The sequence below is a fragment of the Aythya ferina genome (assembly GCF_964211825.1).
Source record: "Aythya ferina genome assembly, chromosome: 1".
Lineage (NCBI taxonomy): Eukaryota > Metazoa > Chordata > Aves > Anseriformes > Anatidae > Aythya > Aythya ferina.
This window is the reverse complement of record NC_140296.1, coordinates 127,175,271-127,193,253: the sequence shown is the minus strand read 5'-3', so window position 1 is coordinate 127,193,253 and position 17,983 is coordinate 127,175,271. Positions and strand designations below refer to the sequence as shown.

The 17,983-nt window shown below is 39.6% G+C and overlaps 1 protein-coding gene across 1 annotated transcript; it reads left to right on the top strand.

Moving 5' to 3' along the window:
- Positions 1-3,945: 3,945 nt before the first annotated feature.
- Positions 3,946-9,622, top strand: LOC311442757 (C-type lectin domain family 1 member A-like; the record flags this gene model as incomplete). Its single annotated transcript, XM_084532335.1, has 6 exons — positions 3,946-4,033; positions 5,887-5,985; positions 6,344-6,493; positions 8,311-8,462; positions 9,068-9,186; positions 9,460-9,622. The coding sequence occupies 6 exons, from the start codon at positions 3,946-3,948 to the stop codon at positions 9,620-9,622; spliced, it is 771 nt and encodes a 256-aa protein (XP_084388461.1).
- Positions 9,623-17,983: the final 8,361 nt, after the last annotated feature.

The following is a 17,983-nucleotide window of genomic DNA, read 5'->3' as shown; positions in this document are numbered from 1 at the left end:
CCTGAAGGGGTGCTTCTGTGGCCTCTTGCTGGCTCAAGCTACTCGGTGACTTTTCTTCTTGTTAGATTCTGTTCATCCTCACCTATTCACTGATTAGAATAAAGAGCACACTCCTCGTATGTTGAATCCAGTCTCTTCCCACTCTACCTCTTTCAATCTGCCTCTGGGTCTGTCCTTTGTCTCTACTTCTCGGGCTTTTGTTTTTACTCTTCTGTTCTCTGTCACCGACAACTCCTGTTTGGTTCTGCCTGTCACCTTTCGTTATTTTCTTGATGTGCTTCTTCCTCTCATTTGAAGGGTTCTCTGAAACCTTCCAGTCAGATCAGGAGAAAAGCGGTACTTAGGAGTTCTTACTTTAGATGTTGAACTAGTTCAATGAAGGGCATCAAGAGATCTCTGCAGATCTGAACCTTCTCTTCTGTGAGCAGAAAGGGTCTGAGTTTGTTCATTACAAATTATTCCTCTCCCCGCCCCTACCCTGAGGGGAGTGGGTTGAAGGTCATGTTATTGACCTGTTTAAATGTGTATCAGATTCTTCTCCCTCCTCCAGTACTTTTTCTGCCCCTTACCAATTCAGATTCAACCTATTGACTTTATCCATGTGATCAATGTCTAGAGTGTGTTACAACTGGGAAGTTCCTGCTAGGTGAAAGAGCTTGCAATATAATAAATAATTGTGCACATATATGTGCATATACTATGCCTCCTGGATCTTCCACTTTAAGGCTCTGCCATCATGCCTGTTACCTGGTAGTCTCCTGCTATGTCAGTCCTGCAACTATCAGTCTGCTTACTTCTCTCTCACAGGTCCCACTCTTGAATGTCCTGCATGGCCAGCCAAATTTCCCCAAATACTTTGCATCATAGGGGATACATGTTAATTCTCCTATCTGGATACAATAAGTCCTGCAATTAGTTAAATTAGAAGGTTCCATTCGACAACCTGTTAATGTTCTTTACTTTGTAGAGCTGCTTTGGATTTCTGTTACTGCTTATGACTAGTCAGAATATGATTACTTGCGTAAAATTGTGTTCATGTTCTCTTTCTCTTTTGAATAGCTAAAACAGAAAAAAATGTTCAGTAATAATGTTACTATTTGTGTTTGGGAACCACCTGGGACTGGTGTATAAGTATATGTTAAGGGCAGGATAGCAACTAGAGAGACTTGTTGTTCCATGTTGCAATCACATTAAGCTGGTGAATCATTAGCCTTGGTGATGCATTTTAGAGTTGCAGAGCAGAACCAATTAATTCATGAACATAATGCACAGTTACAAGGCAGGCTAAAAAACATTTACCGTGCTCCAATTATAAAAGTAGTGGTGCAGTGTAAACATTCCTTAGCATCATTCTCTGTCTCTTTCTCTCTCTCATTGCTTTTGTTTCTAAATTAGTTTACTACTGGAAGAATGTTTCTGCATCCTGGTGGACAAATAAGAAATATAGAAACATGAGCTAACAGCTTCCTGTTTATGTGGGAAGTGGACAATATTATTTTTTTCTCTTTCTCCTTAAACTCTTTTGTGTATTATAAGAATTTTAGTGGAAGATCTCTGTCAATCACAAGGGTGGTAGAACTGTAAAATAGCTTTTCTTGTATGTACAACTTTAAAAACTGTTAGAATAAAATGTAGAAAAGAAGAGCAAATGATTAATGTTTTTCAGGGGATTTTTTGCTCGTAATTCAAAAGATTACCAGTTGATTTTTAGCTGAAATTCAGTCTCATAAGAATTTCAAATTCTAGAAAGACCAAACTGAAGAAATATCAGATAGAGTGGTAAAAAGAAATCTAATGAAAAAGCATCAGTGTAGCATGAAGATAGTCCGAAGAAGGGCTATGAAAAGCATACCATAACTCACTCTTGCTGAATTTCATTGATCATTCTTTTTCTATTTATATGGCATTGCCATCAATACTGTGTTTCTAGTAACCTGTCTGTGGCCCTGTCATCCAACAATGATTTCAATTTCTGCACTTTCCCTTGATATTTTGCCTCAGTCATCTCTATATTTTATTTGTCTTTGCTTGAATTTATTATTTTATTTTATTATTGAAGTAAAAGTTGTCGTTCATATTTTCCCTTAGCACCTTTCAGACGGTTCTAAAAATGTGATCAGACTCTTACAGAATTGCTAAAACAAACAAAAATGTCCCATCACTGACTTTTCATTGTTCTTTGACATAGTTTAAAATCTAATAGTCCATGCAACAGTAAACTATGTGATTTCCACATATCTTTCCTTGGATTCTAGAGAAAGCAGATCTGAGTGTGGGCAGAAGATACTCTTGTCCTATCTCAGCTATCCTGTTCTGGTTGTATCAGGGGATGGATGTCAAGCCTGTTTTTTATTTCTTAGTTAGCATGATTTTAACTGGGAGTAAAACTTCTTAAAGCATGGAAAAAGGGCTGCTGTACTGCTTACTCTTGGAAATCTTTCAGAAGTTGCTGTTTGATCCCTCTTATTCTTCCAATGAGTATTCCACTAAAGCCAGCTTGATTAGTCATACCCAATACTTCTCCAGGGATATTTAGAAATGTAAAATGCAGAAGACATTTGGGACTCATGAGGGTCCCTGATACTATTGCTGGTGTAGCCAGACATCATGAAGATTTTTATATATTTTACAATGGATGATGATAATCCAAAAGGGTTCTGTCACTTGTGAAACAAAACTGTATCTTTATCAAATGAACGAGGTGCAAAGGAGCAGAACACTTCCACATTTCATGTTCCTTCCACTGATGGCATAATGGTTGTTGAGAGAAGGTATGACAGAAGATTCAGAAGCACCATCTCACTGGGGACAGGCCAAGACACTCCTGGAAATTAACACCTATTGGCCTCTCTGTGTCTTCTGCCCAGATGCTGGGGCCTAAGTTACTGTACTCATTTCTTCCACTCTGAGATAAAAGTTTGGGATTCTATGCTACTTGGTGCTCTTCCTCTGTCACAGAGATTCACAGATGGTGAGGCCAGCAGTTCTTGAGCTGTGTGCAGCAGTGCCACATGCAATAAAACAGAAGGTTCAGGTTTCATTCCTGCCTTTTTTTCTGCAGACATAGAAATACTGGTAAACTTGATAAGCTTCTCCATCATACTACCAGCACTTAGTGTTCTAGAGACCATGGGGCAGACTCTCAAGCTGATGGGTGGCTCTTCCTTGGATGCAGTGGCAACTCCTAGCACAATGACTTGCTACTGTGCTCTGTTGTTCTTGCTAAAAGGAGGGAATTGTGATGTGTCATATGTGACTGTGCCTAGGCTGCTTCTAGGCCTGAGATAGGAAGGACAGCTGGGAAACTTTTTCATGTTCCAGGAATGGGCAATGGCTTTGACAAACCTATGTGCTACCCCATCAGGACAACTGAGATGTGATCATAAACAATAAGCAAAGGAATAGTTCCCACTTAATTTTACCTCCATTCCTACTCATAGCAAGTAAGACTGGGGAGCCATTTTGGCTACATTTTCTGAATATTAATCACCGGAGAATAAAGCCAGGAAACAAATGTTCCTGATGCTGAAAAACTTCAAGGAATAGTTTAGACATAATCCAAAATTAACATCAGTTCCCTTTTAACTCTTGTCTTCCTTCTTTTTCTTTCTACAGAAAGGGTGCAGTCCCCAGACTGGGTAACTATGCATTTGTTCCATTAATTGAAAACTGGAGATTTCCATGCCCCATACTATCTCTGCATACTGAGAGTTAAATACTATTCCATGAATCCATTTTAGAAGCTTCTGCTGCATGTAAATAACCCTGGCACCTCTGTGTCATGAAGTCCTTGAGAATGTGCAGAAAAAACCCTTCTGACTTCTATATGAATCACTCTATCAACTCCCAGTGACACTGAGCATATATCTTATCCCAGCCAGAACCTAAGCTCTGTTTCTTCTGTGGAATCAACCCAACCTTTGATTTCTCCTGTAGCCTTCAGAAATGACCGAAGAAGTGACATATGCAGACCTGAAGTTTGTGACATTGGAAAAATTACAAACCAAGGACATCCAGACTGCCAGAGCAAAAGGTAGTGTTGATGTTCGGTGGGGACAGCTCTCCACAGGGCAAACTTTCACCTTGGATAATATTTTGATGTGGTGCTCAGAGGAGATTGTCACCTACGTGTTTCCAAAGGGAGACCTTTGGACTCAAATCTTCAAAGAAATTGGAGGGACAGAAAAACAGCAGGATGTTAAAAAGAATGTAAGTCTGGAGATAGGGGAAAAAGTGCTTAGATTTGAGAGACAATTAGAGTTGTGGGATGCAGTTAGGGGAAAAAAAAAAAAAAAAAGCATGTTCAGGCTAGATATCAAGTGTCAGGTCCTGGAAGTTAGTGAAGTAATCTATCTAAGGAACTCTGTAAAGGTCTTTCAACTTTAATCATTTAAATATGAGTAACTGAAATAAATGCTAAGAAAAGCAGGTTATATATTGGGGGGGTGGGGGTGAGGATGAACAAATACATATTTGTACTTAAAAAATCATAAAAAATATGCTATATAGCTTCACAGAAGACACAGAGGAATGTGGGAATGTGGCTGATCACAAATCTGTACTCTGTACTGTACACATTAGTGCTTTTAAATTGCTCTGTATGAAAGGTATGAGAAAAACAAAGAGATTTTATGTTCCAGCCTGAGTAACTAGATGAATTTATTAGGCTAGCAGTTTAAAGAGCTCTTTCTGAAATATTTTTTTCCTTATTAGCTAGTCTGTGATTATTTCATACTTATTTTTCAAGGGTTCTTTGTATTTTATATTTGGAGGTTGAAGCTGAATTCCTAATAGTCTAGTAGGGTTAATCCCAACTGTTAGGTTAGAGGGTTAGGGAACACAGGAAATAAAAGACAGAAGTATCAGAGGCGGGTATCCCAATTATTTCTGTTGGTGACTTCAACATAATTTAAGTATTCTCACTGAAGTGTTGCACTGGAATCTACCAAAAGAAGACAAAAGACATGAATCACAAGATTAATTCCCAGTTTGGCAGGTTAGGCATCCAAAAGTCAAAATACACCAATATCTCAAAGCATATGAAAATTCTGACCATGTTTTGAGCCAAATGTTTCCTTGACAGTCTTTTCACACATGTGAAAGTCTATGCCGTTTAGCTTTATTTGTTCAATTTGTATTCTCTTAATACTTCATAGCTAAACTAATCTCTATGGCCTACTCACTTCCTAGCCCCAAATTCCTGAGGAGGACTGGTCACAGCCAAATGGCAGGACATTTTTTTTGATGTAATACCACTTACTAGTATACTGGAATCTCAGCAATTTACTAGGCAGAGTACTGGTCATGTTGTCTTGTGCAATGTAGGATCTGGAGACATAAAGATGAGAAGTGCCAGTGTCTAGGTTTGGGATCCTCAGTACAAAAGTCACGGACATGCTGGAGATAGTCCGAAGAAGGGCTATGAAAAGGATTAAGGGAATGAAGTATCTTATATATGAGGAAAGGCTGAGAAAACTGGGACTCTTCAGCCTGGAGAAGAGAATGCTCAGGGTGGTGGTGTGTATTTGTGTGTTTCTCTTTAATGTATTCAAATACCTGGAAAGAAGCTGTAAACATTGGTGCCTACTGCCAAGATAAGAGGCAGTGGGCACATACTGGAAACAGGAAGTTTCTTCTCAACATTAGGAGACATTTTACTATGAGGGTGCCTAAGCACTGGCACAGGTTGCCCAGAGAGGTTATGGAGCCTTCTCCTCTGGAGGTATTCAAAAGCCATTTCGTCATAGTCCTGGGTCACCTGCTTTAGGTGGTTCTGCTTGAGCAGAGGGGGATGGACCAGACAACCTCTAGAGGTCCCTGCCAGCCTCAGACATTCATTGATTCTGCGCCTGTTCTTGATGCTTTCCTTCTTTTTGTGTATCTTAGAGTCTCGCAGTCGATCTTCCTGTTGGCAGCTGGCTGCAATGGTGCTTGGGGTCATCTGCCTAAGTTCAGTGGCAGCCACAGGAGTCTTAGCAGCCAAGTGTAAGTATGGTCACAGAAGGGGTGCTCAGAGCTGTATGAACAACTAGAAGCAATTTAAGGAAAACAATTAGCCTAAAGAATTAATGGGAAAAAGAAAAAAAAAAGAAAAAAAAAAAGAAAAAGATCCTTTTTTGGAAGAATTTACCCACTCAGGAGACTCCACAGACTTCAAAATCATGATGTAGTATGTGTCAGGATGTAGATATGTCTTATGTAGTACACACAAAGTGAAGGTAGGTCAAGTATATTTGGTTTTGGGGAGGAATATGCATCTTCGGTAAGTTTATTTGGGTGACATTGAGTCCTATGCCTTTAGTATTAATGGAACAATTTCATTCTTGTTTCACTGTCATTCAAGTCATCTTGGTCTGCCACGCTGTGCGTGAAAGGGATGAAAACTTCACCCTGCAAAAGGCAATTATGGAAAACCTCAGCCAGCAGTTGGAGCACCTCCAGGCTCAGAATTTGAACTTGTCAGAAACTGTAAAGCAACTTGCCACCTCCAGAGGTACATACTGGTGGGAAGAAGGTGATTCCACCTCATGGTAACCACAAATATAATTGTTTTCTATCAAAAATATTGAAAGGAAAGTTCAAAATCTCTAAAATTGCTCTGAATTGTTTCTTTGGAAAATTAATTTCTGGTGAATCAATGAAAAGACTGCATTTCCATTTTTTAAGTATCAGTCTCTTTGAAGTATGTTTACTGACTTTTTGCAATGGAACTTTTTAAAATCCTAAAGCAAAAAAAAAACATTTTAATTCAGAAAGTACCCCAATGATGATACTTTTGTTTTTATATTAAAAAAATGTGTTTTCAATAGGCAAATTCATTGATGCCACCATTCTCCCTTTGTTGTTGTCAGTTTCAGCGAATTATCATGAAAAAAAAATAATCGTGGAAAATTCCTACTAGCTCTAGTTGTCTGGAATGCTTTGACCACTCAAGACATCTTCATTCTGTTATGTAGTGGATGCAGCAGAGCAAATACTGCTGACCTCTACCAAATAGGTTTGGAATCACTGGCCTTAACAGTTTACGGACCATATCCAGAGGGTATATTTTAACTTGTGTAAAATAATGGTTCGAACCTTTAATATTGAATGGGCTAAATATGCTAGATTATCACATAATGGAGGGAAGAGAATCATTATAAATGAAAGGCTTGTGAAAGAGTGACAAGATTACCGTCTTTGTAGAAGTCTGCATTTGAATTTAACGGAAACCAGAAGCTACTTGTAAGAGTCAAATGCACTGTGCTGTGCTATCTGTTGCTATCCAGCATCAAGTCCCCATATTCCCAGCTGGTACTGAGTTGTTATAATATCAAATTGCCTTGTGAACTGCAAAACAATAGTCATGATCCACCCAGTAGGTTGGACCCAGTTCCCAGAGTTCTCCAAAATATTTTATCTGGCAGGTCTTTTTGCCACTTGTGATTATTTCTGTTTCCAACTAGAAAATGGATTTTCTAGATTATGCAAGAGTGGTGGAAAAAATAAGTATTTTGAATTCTCACTGGCTTCAGTATTACCCAGGGTCCCAACAAGCAGCTAACAGAATAATGTGGCAGAATGAGCCAAAGTGCAGCTGTCAGAAAGGTATTTTTGGAAGAACAATGGGTGCAATATATTTCATTTTGTCTGGCCATCACTATCTGCCATCTGCATGCTGAATTCATAGCATATATGAAATGCTGCCAGAGAAGTTCCACTATAAGTTGCTTTGCAAAGCATATAGGAGGGAAGAGCTGCCCCTTAAGTTGTTAGCAAGAAACTGAAAGTTCACATGAATAGAGATGACCCCATATGACTGAAAGTCTAGGTTCCCTCTACCTGTATGCCCACCTAGATCCATGTCTCTGCGAACATAACTCAATCGTCAAAATTTCCTCTAGTTGTACTATACTAGCACTCTCCTACCAGCAGTAATCCCATTGCATGGAGAAGAAAGAAGCATACCCCAGCACTCCATCTCATTGTGAAGCTGGCAGCTGCTTCAAATACAGTGCAAAAATCAGTCATTATCAGTCCTACAGTTCTGGATTGCATACACATATTTTCACAGGCTTTCTGCTCATATTACAAAAATCTTTAGTATTTGTTTATCTGATTTTAATTTTGAAATGTTATTCTGGCCTTCTGGCAACTGTGTTTATAAAGTCTCCCCCGAAGGCATGAATTTAGCTTCAGAATGAAAGAGGAGTTGCTGCTTCTCTGTGATAGAGAGGCTGTGCACTGCTCTTGTGGTCTTGCAGAAATCCACTAGACTAGAAGAGACTGCCATCACTGACAAAGCTGATCAGGTGCTGTTTTGTTTTCAAGGATATAAATGTACTCCTTGTCCTGAGACCTGGCTGCAGTATGGGGAGAACTGTTACTACTTTTCAAAGGAATGGAAAACTTGGCAAGAAAGCAAGGCTCGGTGCTCTGCTCTGGAGTCCAGATTTCTTAAGATAGAGAGTAAGAAAGAGCTGGTAAAGATTCTTTTTTGTTGTTCTTTCCTTTTTCTAATTACATGCACTACATCTAATGTGGTCTGAACAGCCACTCCATCTTTCTACCGGAGCAGTATGTTATGGCATGCATGTGCTGGACCAAACGACAAAAACTCAGTCTCTGCCTCTTTGAAGTCACTCTGCTTGTACTGTGGCTGTACTCTCTCTTATGTATCTTCACTGACTTCAGGAGAGTTAATTGAGACACACCAGTCTACATCTAGAGCCTCACCCCACTTCAGGTCAAATATAATTGAGCTAGTACTCATTAGCTTTAGAAGGGTGTTAGAAGGGAGTAGTTATCCTATATCCTTTACCCAGCTATGTGCAGTCTGTGGTTATCTCAGTGACCATTTTAGCTGATAACTTCTAAAGGCTCTAGGCAGGTTAGTTTTCCTTACCTCCAAAATAGCAGATTGCTGCCAGAAGTAGGAGGCACTGCCCAGAGTCACTTGCAAAACAATGTTTATTACACACAGGTGTGAATACTTCACTTTAATTTCCTTCTTTCCTTTTCCAAATCATAGGCGGTTATGAATGAAGCAGGGATGTGATTCACAGGCTTCACATTTATTTCTGTACAGGACTTTGTAATGCAATCAGCACAGTCTTATGGTTCATATTCTTTCTGGACTGGGCTGTCTCACAATGGATCTGAGGGACCCTGGCTATGGGAGGATGGATCAGCTTTCTCCACAGATCTGTAAGTGACTATGCAGATAGGAACAGACCAAGTCCATGCATATTTCTTGTGAACCAAAGGCATGAGCCTTTAGCCACCACTTAGTACTCAGCTGCCCATCCCCGCAGTTTATCATCAAATAGCTCATCACTTGTTTATTTATTCAGACAAGCCTCCATAAAAGAGCTTATATGCTAGTGTGGGTCAAATAGGTAACAGCCATCATGAATTATTCTATTAGTCTGTGGATTTTTTTTCATGGGATGGTGAAAATCTTTGTTATTTTTTTCACAGGTTTCAGATCCAAGAAACCAGCTCAAGACCTTTCGTAGAGTGTGTGTGGCTTCAGGGTTCAAACATAGGCACTGCACAGTGTGGTGAATACAAATTTTGCATTTGTGAGAAAATGGTGGATCCTGCAGTGATTGAGCAAGTGAACTACTCAGACAGGCAGTAGTGTGCACAGGTTATGTCAGGGATACTATAAACTTGTCCTCTGGTGATACACATCAGCCAGGCTCCTTGTGCTTTTTTTTTTTTTTTTTTCCCAGCAACTTAATTCCCTCTTTTTTCTTTCAGGCCTTGTGTTCTTGTGTAACCAGTTCTATCCACTTCTTATATATTCCATTCTAAGTGAAGCAAAATTAAGCACATGATTCCAGAACTCAATTTTATAGATTGATTCATATCACCAACAATCTGTAATCAATGTACATTAGCTAGGACAACACATACATGTTTTCAAAATGCATCCATTGGGTAATCACACATGAATGACATGAATGCCCATTTTACAATAAACTGCCAAATATTTGATTTAATTTCAGTCCCTACTAGCTGGTAACTGGGTGATACCAAGAAATCAGAGCCTGTATTAAAAGACAAAATACTACTAGTTCTACTGGTTAGAGAGTAAAGTTTTGAAATGAGATTGCATCCCCTATGGGCTCATAAACCAGAAAGCAAATACAGAATACATCTTCATTGAGGAAAGTCACCAATTTTTAATGCCAAGGGTGCCAGTCCAACTGCTAGTGGATTCTGCTTCATCAGGTATTAGGGAAGAAGGCACATTCCTCTAAGACATCTGTCTTAATAATTATCTATGTCACATCTGATCTAGTTCTTTGATATCCCAAATCCATTTTCTATCCTGTTCTAGAATTTCACAGCTGGAATAAATATTGCTACAAATGACTTTTTCTGTAGTGTGTCTTCTTGGTATGTCACTGCAGACAGTAGGCTGAATAACCACCATAACAGGGCCTTTATAATGATGCAACAGACATGTTTGAAGTCCCACAGGAACAAACAAGTTTATGTTTTGGGACTTCTGTTCTTGTATGTATTTTGTTCTAATTTGAGCCATTTGATGAAAATTGAACTGTAAGTTCCTAGCTATGGCGCTATCTCGGCAGGCTTATAATTATGATTATTTCGGACTTGAAGCTGTGCATCGTAACTGCAGTAAGAACAGCCAACAAGTGTGCTTCATTTCACACTAGATGGGTATTTAGCAATATGGTAATGATCTTAGTTATCTTAATTATGGGTATGAAGAAGTAATTCAGAGGAGCCAGGACAACAGAGTGTCTTGTGTCACAGTTATCTCACAGTCTGGAAATGCTGCCTATTCTAAGTCTAAGCATGGGGCCTCAGCAGCAGTGGAGATGTTACTTGGGATCCCAGCACTTACCTGTCTACAGGGGATGCAGGTAAGATGTGAAGGATGGAAGGAGTAATCCACACAGGGTTGTTGTACTAGGACATGTTGCAAGGCCCCATGTTACAGCCCTTGACCATGCAAGGGTCTCCTAAGGATCACACCATGAGGAAGCAGGAGAGCCCTCACTGAGGGGGCTGGTATGAGGAGGAGACTGGAAAAGCTTGAAAAGTGGGTCCACATGAACCTAATGAGGTTCAACAAGTCTAAGTGCAAGGTGATGCAGCTGCTTCAATGCTGTCCCAGACATGAGTACAGAGTGGGAGAAGAATTTATTGAGAGCAGCTCTGCAGAAAAGGACTTGAGGGTTCTGGTACACAAAAAACTCATCATGAACCAGCAGTGCTCAGTTGCAGCCTGGAAGGCCAACTGCATCCTGGGATGCATCAATGGAGAGGTGGCCAGCAGGTCGAGGGAGGTGATTGTCCCCCTCTGCTCTGCCTTCTGAGGCCCTACCTGGAGTGCTGCATCCAGATGTGGAGCCCCCAGCACAAGAAGGATGTGGACCTGTTTGAGGGACTTACAAAAAAGATGGAGAACAACTTTTTCATTGAGCAGATGGTGACAAGGACAAGGGGGAATGGCTTTGAACTAAAAGAAGGGAGATTTAGATTAGGTGTTAGGAAGAAATTCTTCACTCAGAGTGGATGGTGAGGCACTGGAACAGGTTGCCCAGGGAAGTTGTGGATGCCCCATCCCTGGAAGTGTTCAAGGCCAGACTGGATGGGGCCCTGGCTAACCTGATCTAGTGGGTGGTGTCCCAGTCCATAGCAGGGGGGTTGGAATTAGATGGTCTTTAAGGTCACTTCCAACCCAAGCTGTTCTATGATTCTATGATATAATTCTATGAGCTGAACCAGTGAGCAAAACTGATGTGAGAGCACTGGGGAGAGGACCAGCAGGAATTCATCATCAGGCCAGGAAGGGCAGCTTGTCTGGACATAGAGTCAAAAACCAGGGAAGGGAACTCGTGCAAAGACCTTCTATCAGAGTAGTGGTTGATTGTTGGGCTCTGGCTGAGGGAGAAGTGAAAAGCAATGGTACTATGGGCTATTGCTGGCAGTTAAATTCTGAAGGAAATAAAGGGTGATGCTCAAAGAAAGGTTGTTGTTCTGTACAGTGCTCAGGAGGAGATGTCCGTTGGGTTTCCCTGTACGGGACATAAAGGCTGTTCACAGACTTCCAAGTAGCAGATTTCTATCCTTGTGCAGAGGTCTGCCTCCAGGTTTTCTGCCATACATGGAGACCTCACAGGTCCATTTGAGGATGTCAGCCAACTGATCCCATAGCCTACACACAGCTGCTGCATGAATTCAGAAAAGAGATCTCCCTGTACTAGGCTGATGAGTATTCATAAGCTCAGAAACTTTTAAAACAAGGGGATAAGGTCCTGCTCCTCATTGCTGCCCAGTTGTTTTTTGTTTGTTTTGTTTTGTTTTTCTTTTTTTTTTCTTTTTCATTTTATACCATGATAATTTGTAATTATAACAGCTACGCGATGAGTAAAGCTACACAGAATAGAAGAGCTTGTGGCATCCAGTAACACAATGCTGTCTGCCCTAAGGTGCATAGTGTACAACTTATTACTATGTTTGAGTAACACTTAACCTTGAATTTCCTTGATATGTAGTATAAACAAGTTCTTGAATTTTGGCTTAATACAGGAGAGAAAAAAAACCACTCTTATATGTAAGATGGAGTCACTTGAGTGCAAAAAGCACTTAACACTGGCAAAGATCAGAAGGCAGAATCCAATCATATCTTCAAGTGAACTGAGTCATTTCAAGCCTAATACAATGCTCTTAGACATTTTATTTTTTTTTTACACACTGAAAAAGACAGAAGAAAGATTTTTTATAGTCACCACTAGAATAGTAATTGTTTGCAGTTTGTTGTTGCCATAAGGTATTAGCACAGCTAGAGCCTTTACATTTTTTGTATCCTTGATGTTAATTTTTGATAAAAAAAATATTGAGTCTATGACTAGCCTTTTCAGCTTGATATGATGTCCATTAAAACAGGACTATAAACGCTGTACTCATGCCACAAAGTACACCTTCAGCTCATAAGCCACTCTCAGTGCTTCTTGGTAAACTATTTCCTTACTGTACCCAACCTGAATATTCATCTCAATAGATCTACCAAATTAATCAACTTCATAGTACTTACGTGTTTTAAAGACAAATTGTTATTCTCACTCTGTTTTCTTATAATATAGAGTAGTAGAATCATAGAACAGTTCGGGTTGGAAGGGATCTTAAAGATCATCTGGTTCCAATGCTCCTGACATAGGCAAGGATGCCACCCACTAGACCAAGTTGCTCAAAATCTCATCCAACATGGCCTTGAACATTTCCAGGGATGGGGCATTCACAACTTCTCTGGGCAACCTGTTCTAGTGCCTCACCACCATCATAGCAATGAATTTCTTTCTTACATCTAATCTAAAACTACTGTTTTATAGTATAAAGCCATTACTCCCTGTCCTATCACTACACTCCCTGACAAAGAGTCCCTCCCCAGCTTTCCTGTAGCCCACTTTAGGTATTAGGCTGCTACAAGGTCTCCCTTGGAACCTTCTCTTCTCCAGGCTGGACAACCCCAACTTCCTCATCCTGTCTTCATAGGAGCAGTGCTCCAGCCCTCTGATCATCTTTGTGTCCCTCCTTGCGGCCCCAGAGCTGAATACAGTTCTCCAGGTGGGGTCTCATAAGAGCAGAGTAGAGGGGGACCAACAATCACCTCCCTTGACCTTCTGGCCATGCTTCTTTTGATGCATCCCCGGATATGGTTGGCTTTCTGGATTGCAAGCACACATTGCTGGCTTAGATTGAGCTTCTCATCAACCAGCACACAAGTCCTCCTCAGAGCTGTTCTCAATCCGTTCTCTGCCCAGCCTGCATTTTTGCTTGGGATTGCCCCAGCCTAGATGCAGGACTTTGCACATGATCTTGCCAAACCTCATAATGTTCATACAGGCCTACTTCTTAAGCCCCTCAAGGTCCCTCTGGATGACATCCCTTCCCTCCAGCATGTCAACCGTACGACATAGCTTGGTGTCTTATTGCTTTCAGTTGCTCATAGGTGTTTTTCTTCATAGTGCTTATTTGTTTTAAAAACAAATTATTCTGCTGACTTTGTTTTCTTATTTTTATGTTGGTTGCATTGTATTGACATGTAATTGCACAAGTGTCTTATTTCTTGGCAAACCTCAGAGATGCAACCCAGAATGAGGTGTCACAGTTTTACTTATTAATGAGTTTTCTTCTCTCCATTGTCCTCCTTCTTACTCTTGCTAACAGACAAGCAGTAAACCATTTGGATCATAAAAACAGAAAGAAATCCGAGTGGGGAAATATATTCTTGCAGCAAGATTCCAGTTCTCACATTATCAGAGATAATATGTCTCTGAATTCATGTTTATAAACAGAAGCTGTTGTCTTCAGACATCAGGACTTGCAAAATACACTGCCATTTTTCAAGTTGCACAGCCACATGGTACATGGAAAATGATTTTCAATCAACTCTTCTAAAGACTGCTGCAAGAACAAGGAAACAAGGATAGAAGTACACAATTAAGTGCTGACTTAAACATCTATCCAGGCCTGAAACCCACAGACTTGTAACTGACCTGTTTTTTTCATGTCTTACTGAGAGAAACAGAACTGCTTTCATGATTTTGAGGACAAGCATTTTAGATCTATTTTCCATGCTGTGATTAGCTTGTTAAAAATTAACTTCTGAATATATCACACCTTTTTTCCCCCACGTCTTCATTATAGGGAACTTGCAAGTATTGCGTGCTTGTACAATTTGGGTTTTAAAGTAGCTTTACAAGTGTGCTAATTTTTAGACGTCATGATTCCCCTAAACGTTCTGAATTTGCTGCTGCAAATAAATTTTTATTTGAATGAAAATTATTTTAAGCATCTTGCAATTGCAACCTCAGAACCATTATAATTCTCTGGAATTTCCTGAACAATATATATATATACGTTTTTCTGGTGATAATATATTTTTTGTTATATTGTTAATTTCTTGCAGAACTGTATCTGAACATCTCCGATTAATTGTTAATCAATCTGTACTCAATATAATTATTCAACCAATTACCCTACAGATATTGGCATTTTCATTTACACGGCAAAAGAATTGGGTTTGTGTCTTGTCATTGTGAAGTAAACAAAAAGACAAGCCAAGTTCCCTGCAGTCATAGCCAAACCACTAAATTTATAATGATTTGTAAATATAAGGTTAACCCACAAATTACCCACTTGCTTTATCTATAAAGGTTAACAAAGTCTTATGTTAAAGCAAAGCTTTTTATAGAGGTTATTAATGCATCTCAAAAAGTATTTCTGAGCAATATACAGAGGCCTTTGTATATCACATGTTTAACTGCACCTGACTGTGCAGTGGTGAGCAAAGCTTTGTCATGGATTTGAAATAACATATCTTCACCATACTTGTTTGCAGTCTTCTTTAAGAAGCAGAAAGAGTCTACCACTATTAGTATTAATCACCAGATAAAGAATAGATTATCCTTGAAATCACTGAAATTAGTGCTATCGCCAGTTCAGAATTGAAATGTCTAGACAGAAGAGAATGTGATAGAGAATTTTGGCTTCAATGGTTCATCAAGTAACAAAAAAAAAAAAACAAAACACAACAACCAACCAACCAAACAAAACAGATGTCTTTTTAAATATTCACATTTAACAAGTGTTTTATTGAGTAGAAGAACAAACATGATCTCTTGTAAAAGAATCAGCATCTTTGACTACACTGACTGTTGGTCATAAACTCTTGAGCAAACTAACATGGACATTCATTTCCTGTTCCGCAGTTCATTGTCCATTAGTCAGTGAGCACAAATCAGCTGAACTGCACAAACTTCTTTCGATACGATTGGGTGAAACTGGGATTTAATTTTAAGCTGCAGAAATAGTGGTACAAGAGAAGCAGTACACTCAGTTTTGTTGTGCTAAAAGTTGGCTGCTGTGATTCAGTCAACCTTTCTTGCAGTCAAAGAAGCAACAGTTCTAGCCTAGCACTTTTCAACCATATCTTAGTAAATGTGGTTTTGATTTGCCTTCACTCAGTATAAACTAGATGTCACTGTTTAAGTCACTGGCTTATAATGATAAAAAGTCAATATAAGAGTTTTATCTGGCCACAAGAAGAGAATACAAAATCCCTAATATTTGATCTTTGTATTGTTCTCAGTAGTACTGATTCCTCCTTGGTAACTTCCCTCCATGAACTGTTGAATTGCAGAAGAATGACAAAAGAATGAGTAAATACAGATGCCTATTTCTTTGGGGGAAATCTGGAGTCAGTGGATCGCAATCACACATATCCTTGCTATCCTGAAAACTTATGTACCCACTCTACTCCTCACCACTCTAAAAACCCACCAGAAAATTGAGAAGAAGGAAACGTGCACTCTATCTGTAGAAAGGTCACCCTTTTGTTCTGATTTCAAAGAGTTGCAAAATATTCTTTCACAGAGAAAGACCTCCTGAATCTGATTAAACTATCAGCAAGAGTCAGTATTTCCTCCCTATTCAGTATTTCCTGTATTTTCTTTCTATAATTTTCTAGATTTATTGGACTTTTTCCTGTGTAAACACCAAACAAACAGACTCAACTGAAATGTGGAATTGGAACACACAATTAGACCACATTGAAATGCGCAAGGTTCGTAGGTGACCTTTGTGGATAGGACCTTTCTTGGAGATGGATGCTGAAATGACCATGCAGCAATCATATTTGCTGCTGTTTATAATGTCAAATAAAGTTGAATTCTGGACACAGCACAAATTATGGTGCAAATATTTAATGGGAACTGTATACATGAAAACCAGTATTTTGTAGCAGAAAGGAAATAGATAATTAATATAAACTTGCCTATGCTATGAAGGCAAAAATCTTATGCATTTCATAAAATCTGTATTTTGGAGTACAGTATTGCAACCCAGGGAAAGAGAGAAGTTTCTTCTGTATGATTGTGTCATGAATATCATAGAATCATAGAATCATGAAGGTTGGAAAAGACCTCCAAGATCATCTGGTCCAACCATCTCCCCTACCACCAATGTTATCACACATTCATAGACCAGGAAGTGCCATTGCTGAATGTGGTGGTTCAAACTTCATCCCTATGTACACTGGAGACAAATCAAATTTCTAGTAGACTGTGACATAGAAATACATCAAAATATATTTTCAAATTTTTCTGCTCAAATCTGTTTTCCAACATGAAGAAAAAACCTCAGACACTTTCAAACTTAGAACAAAACCAAAGGACGTTCTCTAATCAACGTTCCTACTCAAAAGTAGCAAGCTCTATTAAATTGATTAACCTCTTTTAAACACAGCCACATGAATATCAGACTGAGCCTTTCTGAGACTAGTGTATATAAAATTTAAGCTCTTAAATCAACCATAGAATTACAGAATCAATGTATGATTTACGTTGGAAGGAACCTCTGGAGGCCATCTGGTCCATCCCATCTGCTCAAGTTGAGATACCTAGAGACGATTACCCAGAACCATGTCCAGATGGCTTTTGGATATCTTCAAAGGGTCTGACTCCACAACCTCTCTGTGCAAACTGCACAAGTGCTTAGTCGCCTACATAGTAAAGAAGGGCTTCCTGAGGTTGAGAGGGAACATCCTGTGTTTCAGTTTGTGCCCATTGCCTCTTGTCCTGGCACTAGGAACAACTGAAGAGAGTGTAGCTCTGTCTTCTTATCAGCTTCTTTCCAGGTATTTATATACATTGATAAGATTCTCCTAGGCCTTCTATTCTCCATGCTGAAGAGTCCCAACTTTCTCCCTTCATTATCTCTGTGACCCTCTCCAGTATGTCCATGTGTCTCCTGTACTGAGGAGCCTAGGAATGCACACAGTACTCCAGATGTGGCCTCATCAATGCTGAGGTGAGGGGAAGGATTACCTTCCTCAAATTGCTGACAATACTTTTTCTAATGTAGCCCATAATACTAACAGTCCTCTCTGTGGCAGGGGCACATTTCCAGCTCATGTTCAACTTGGTGTCCATCAGGATCCCAGGACCTTTTCTGCCTAGCT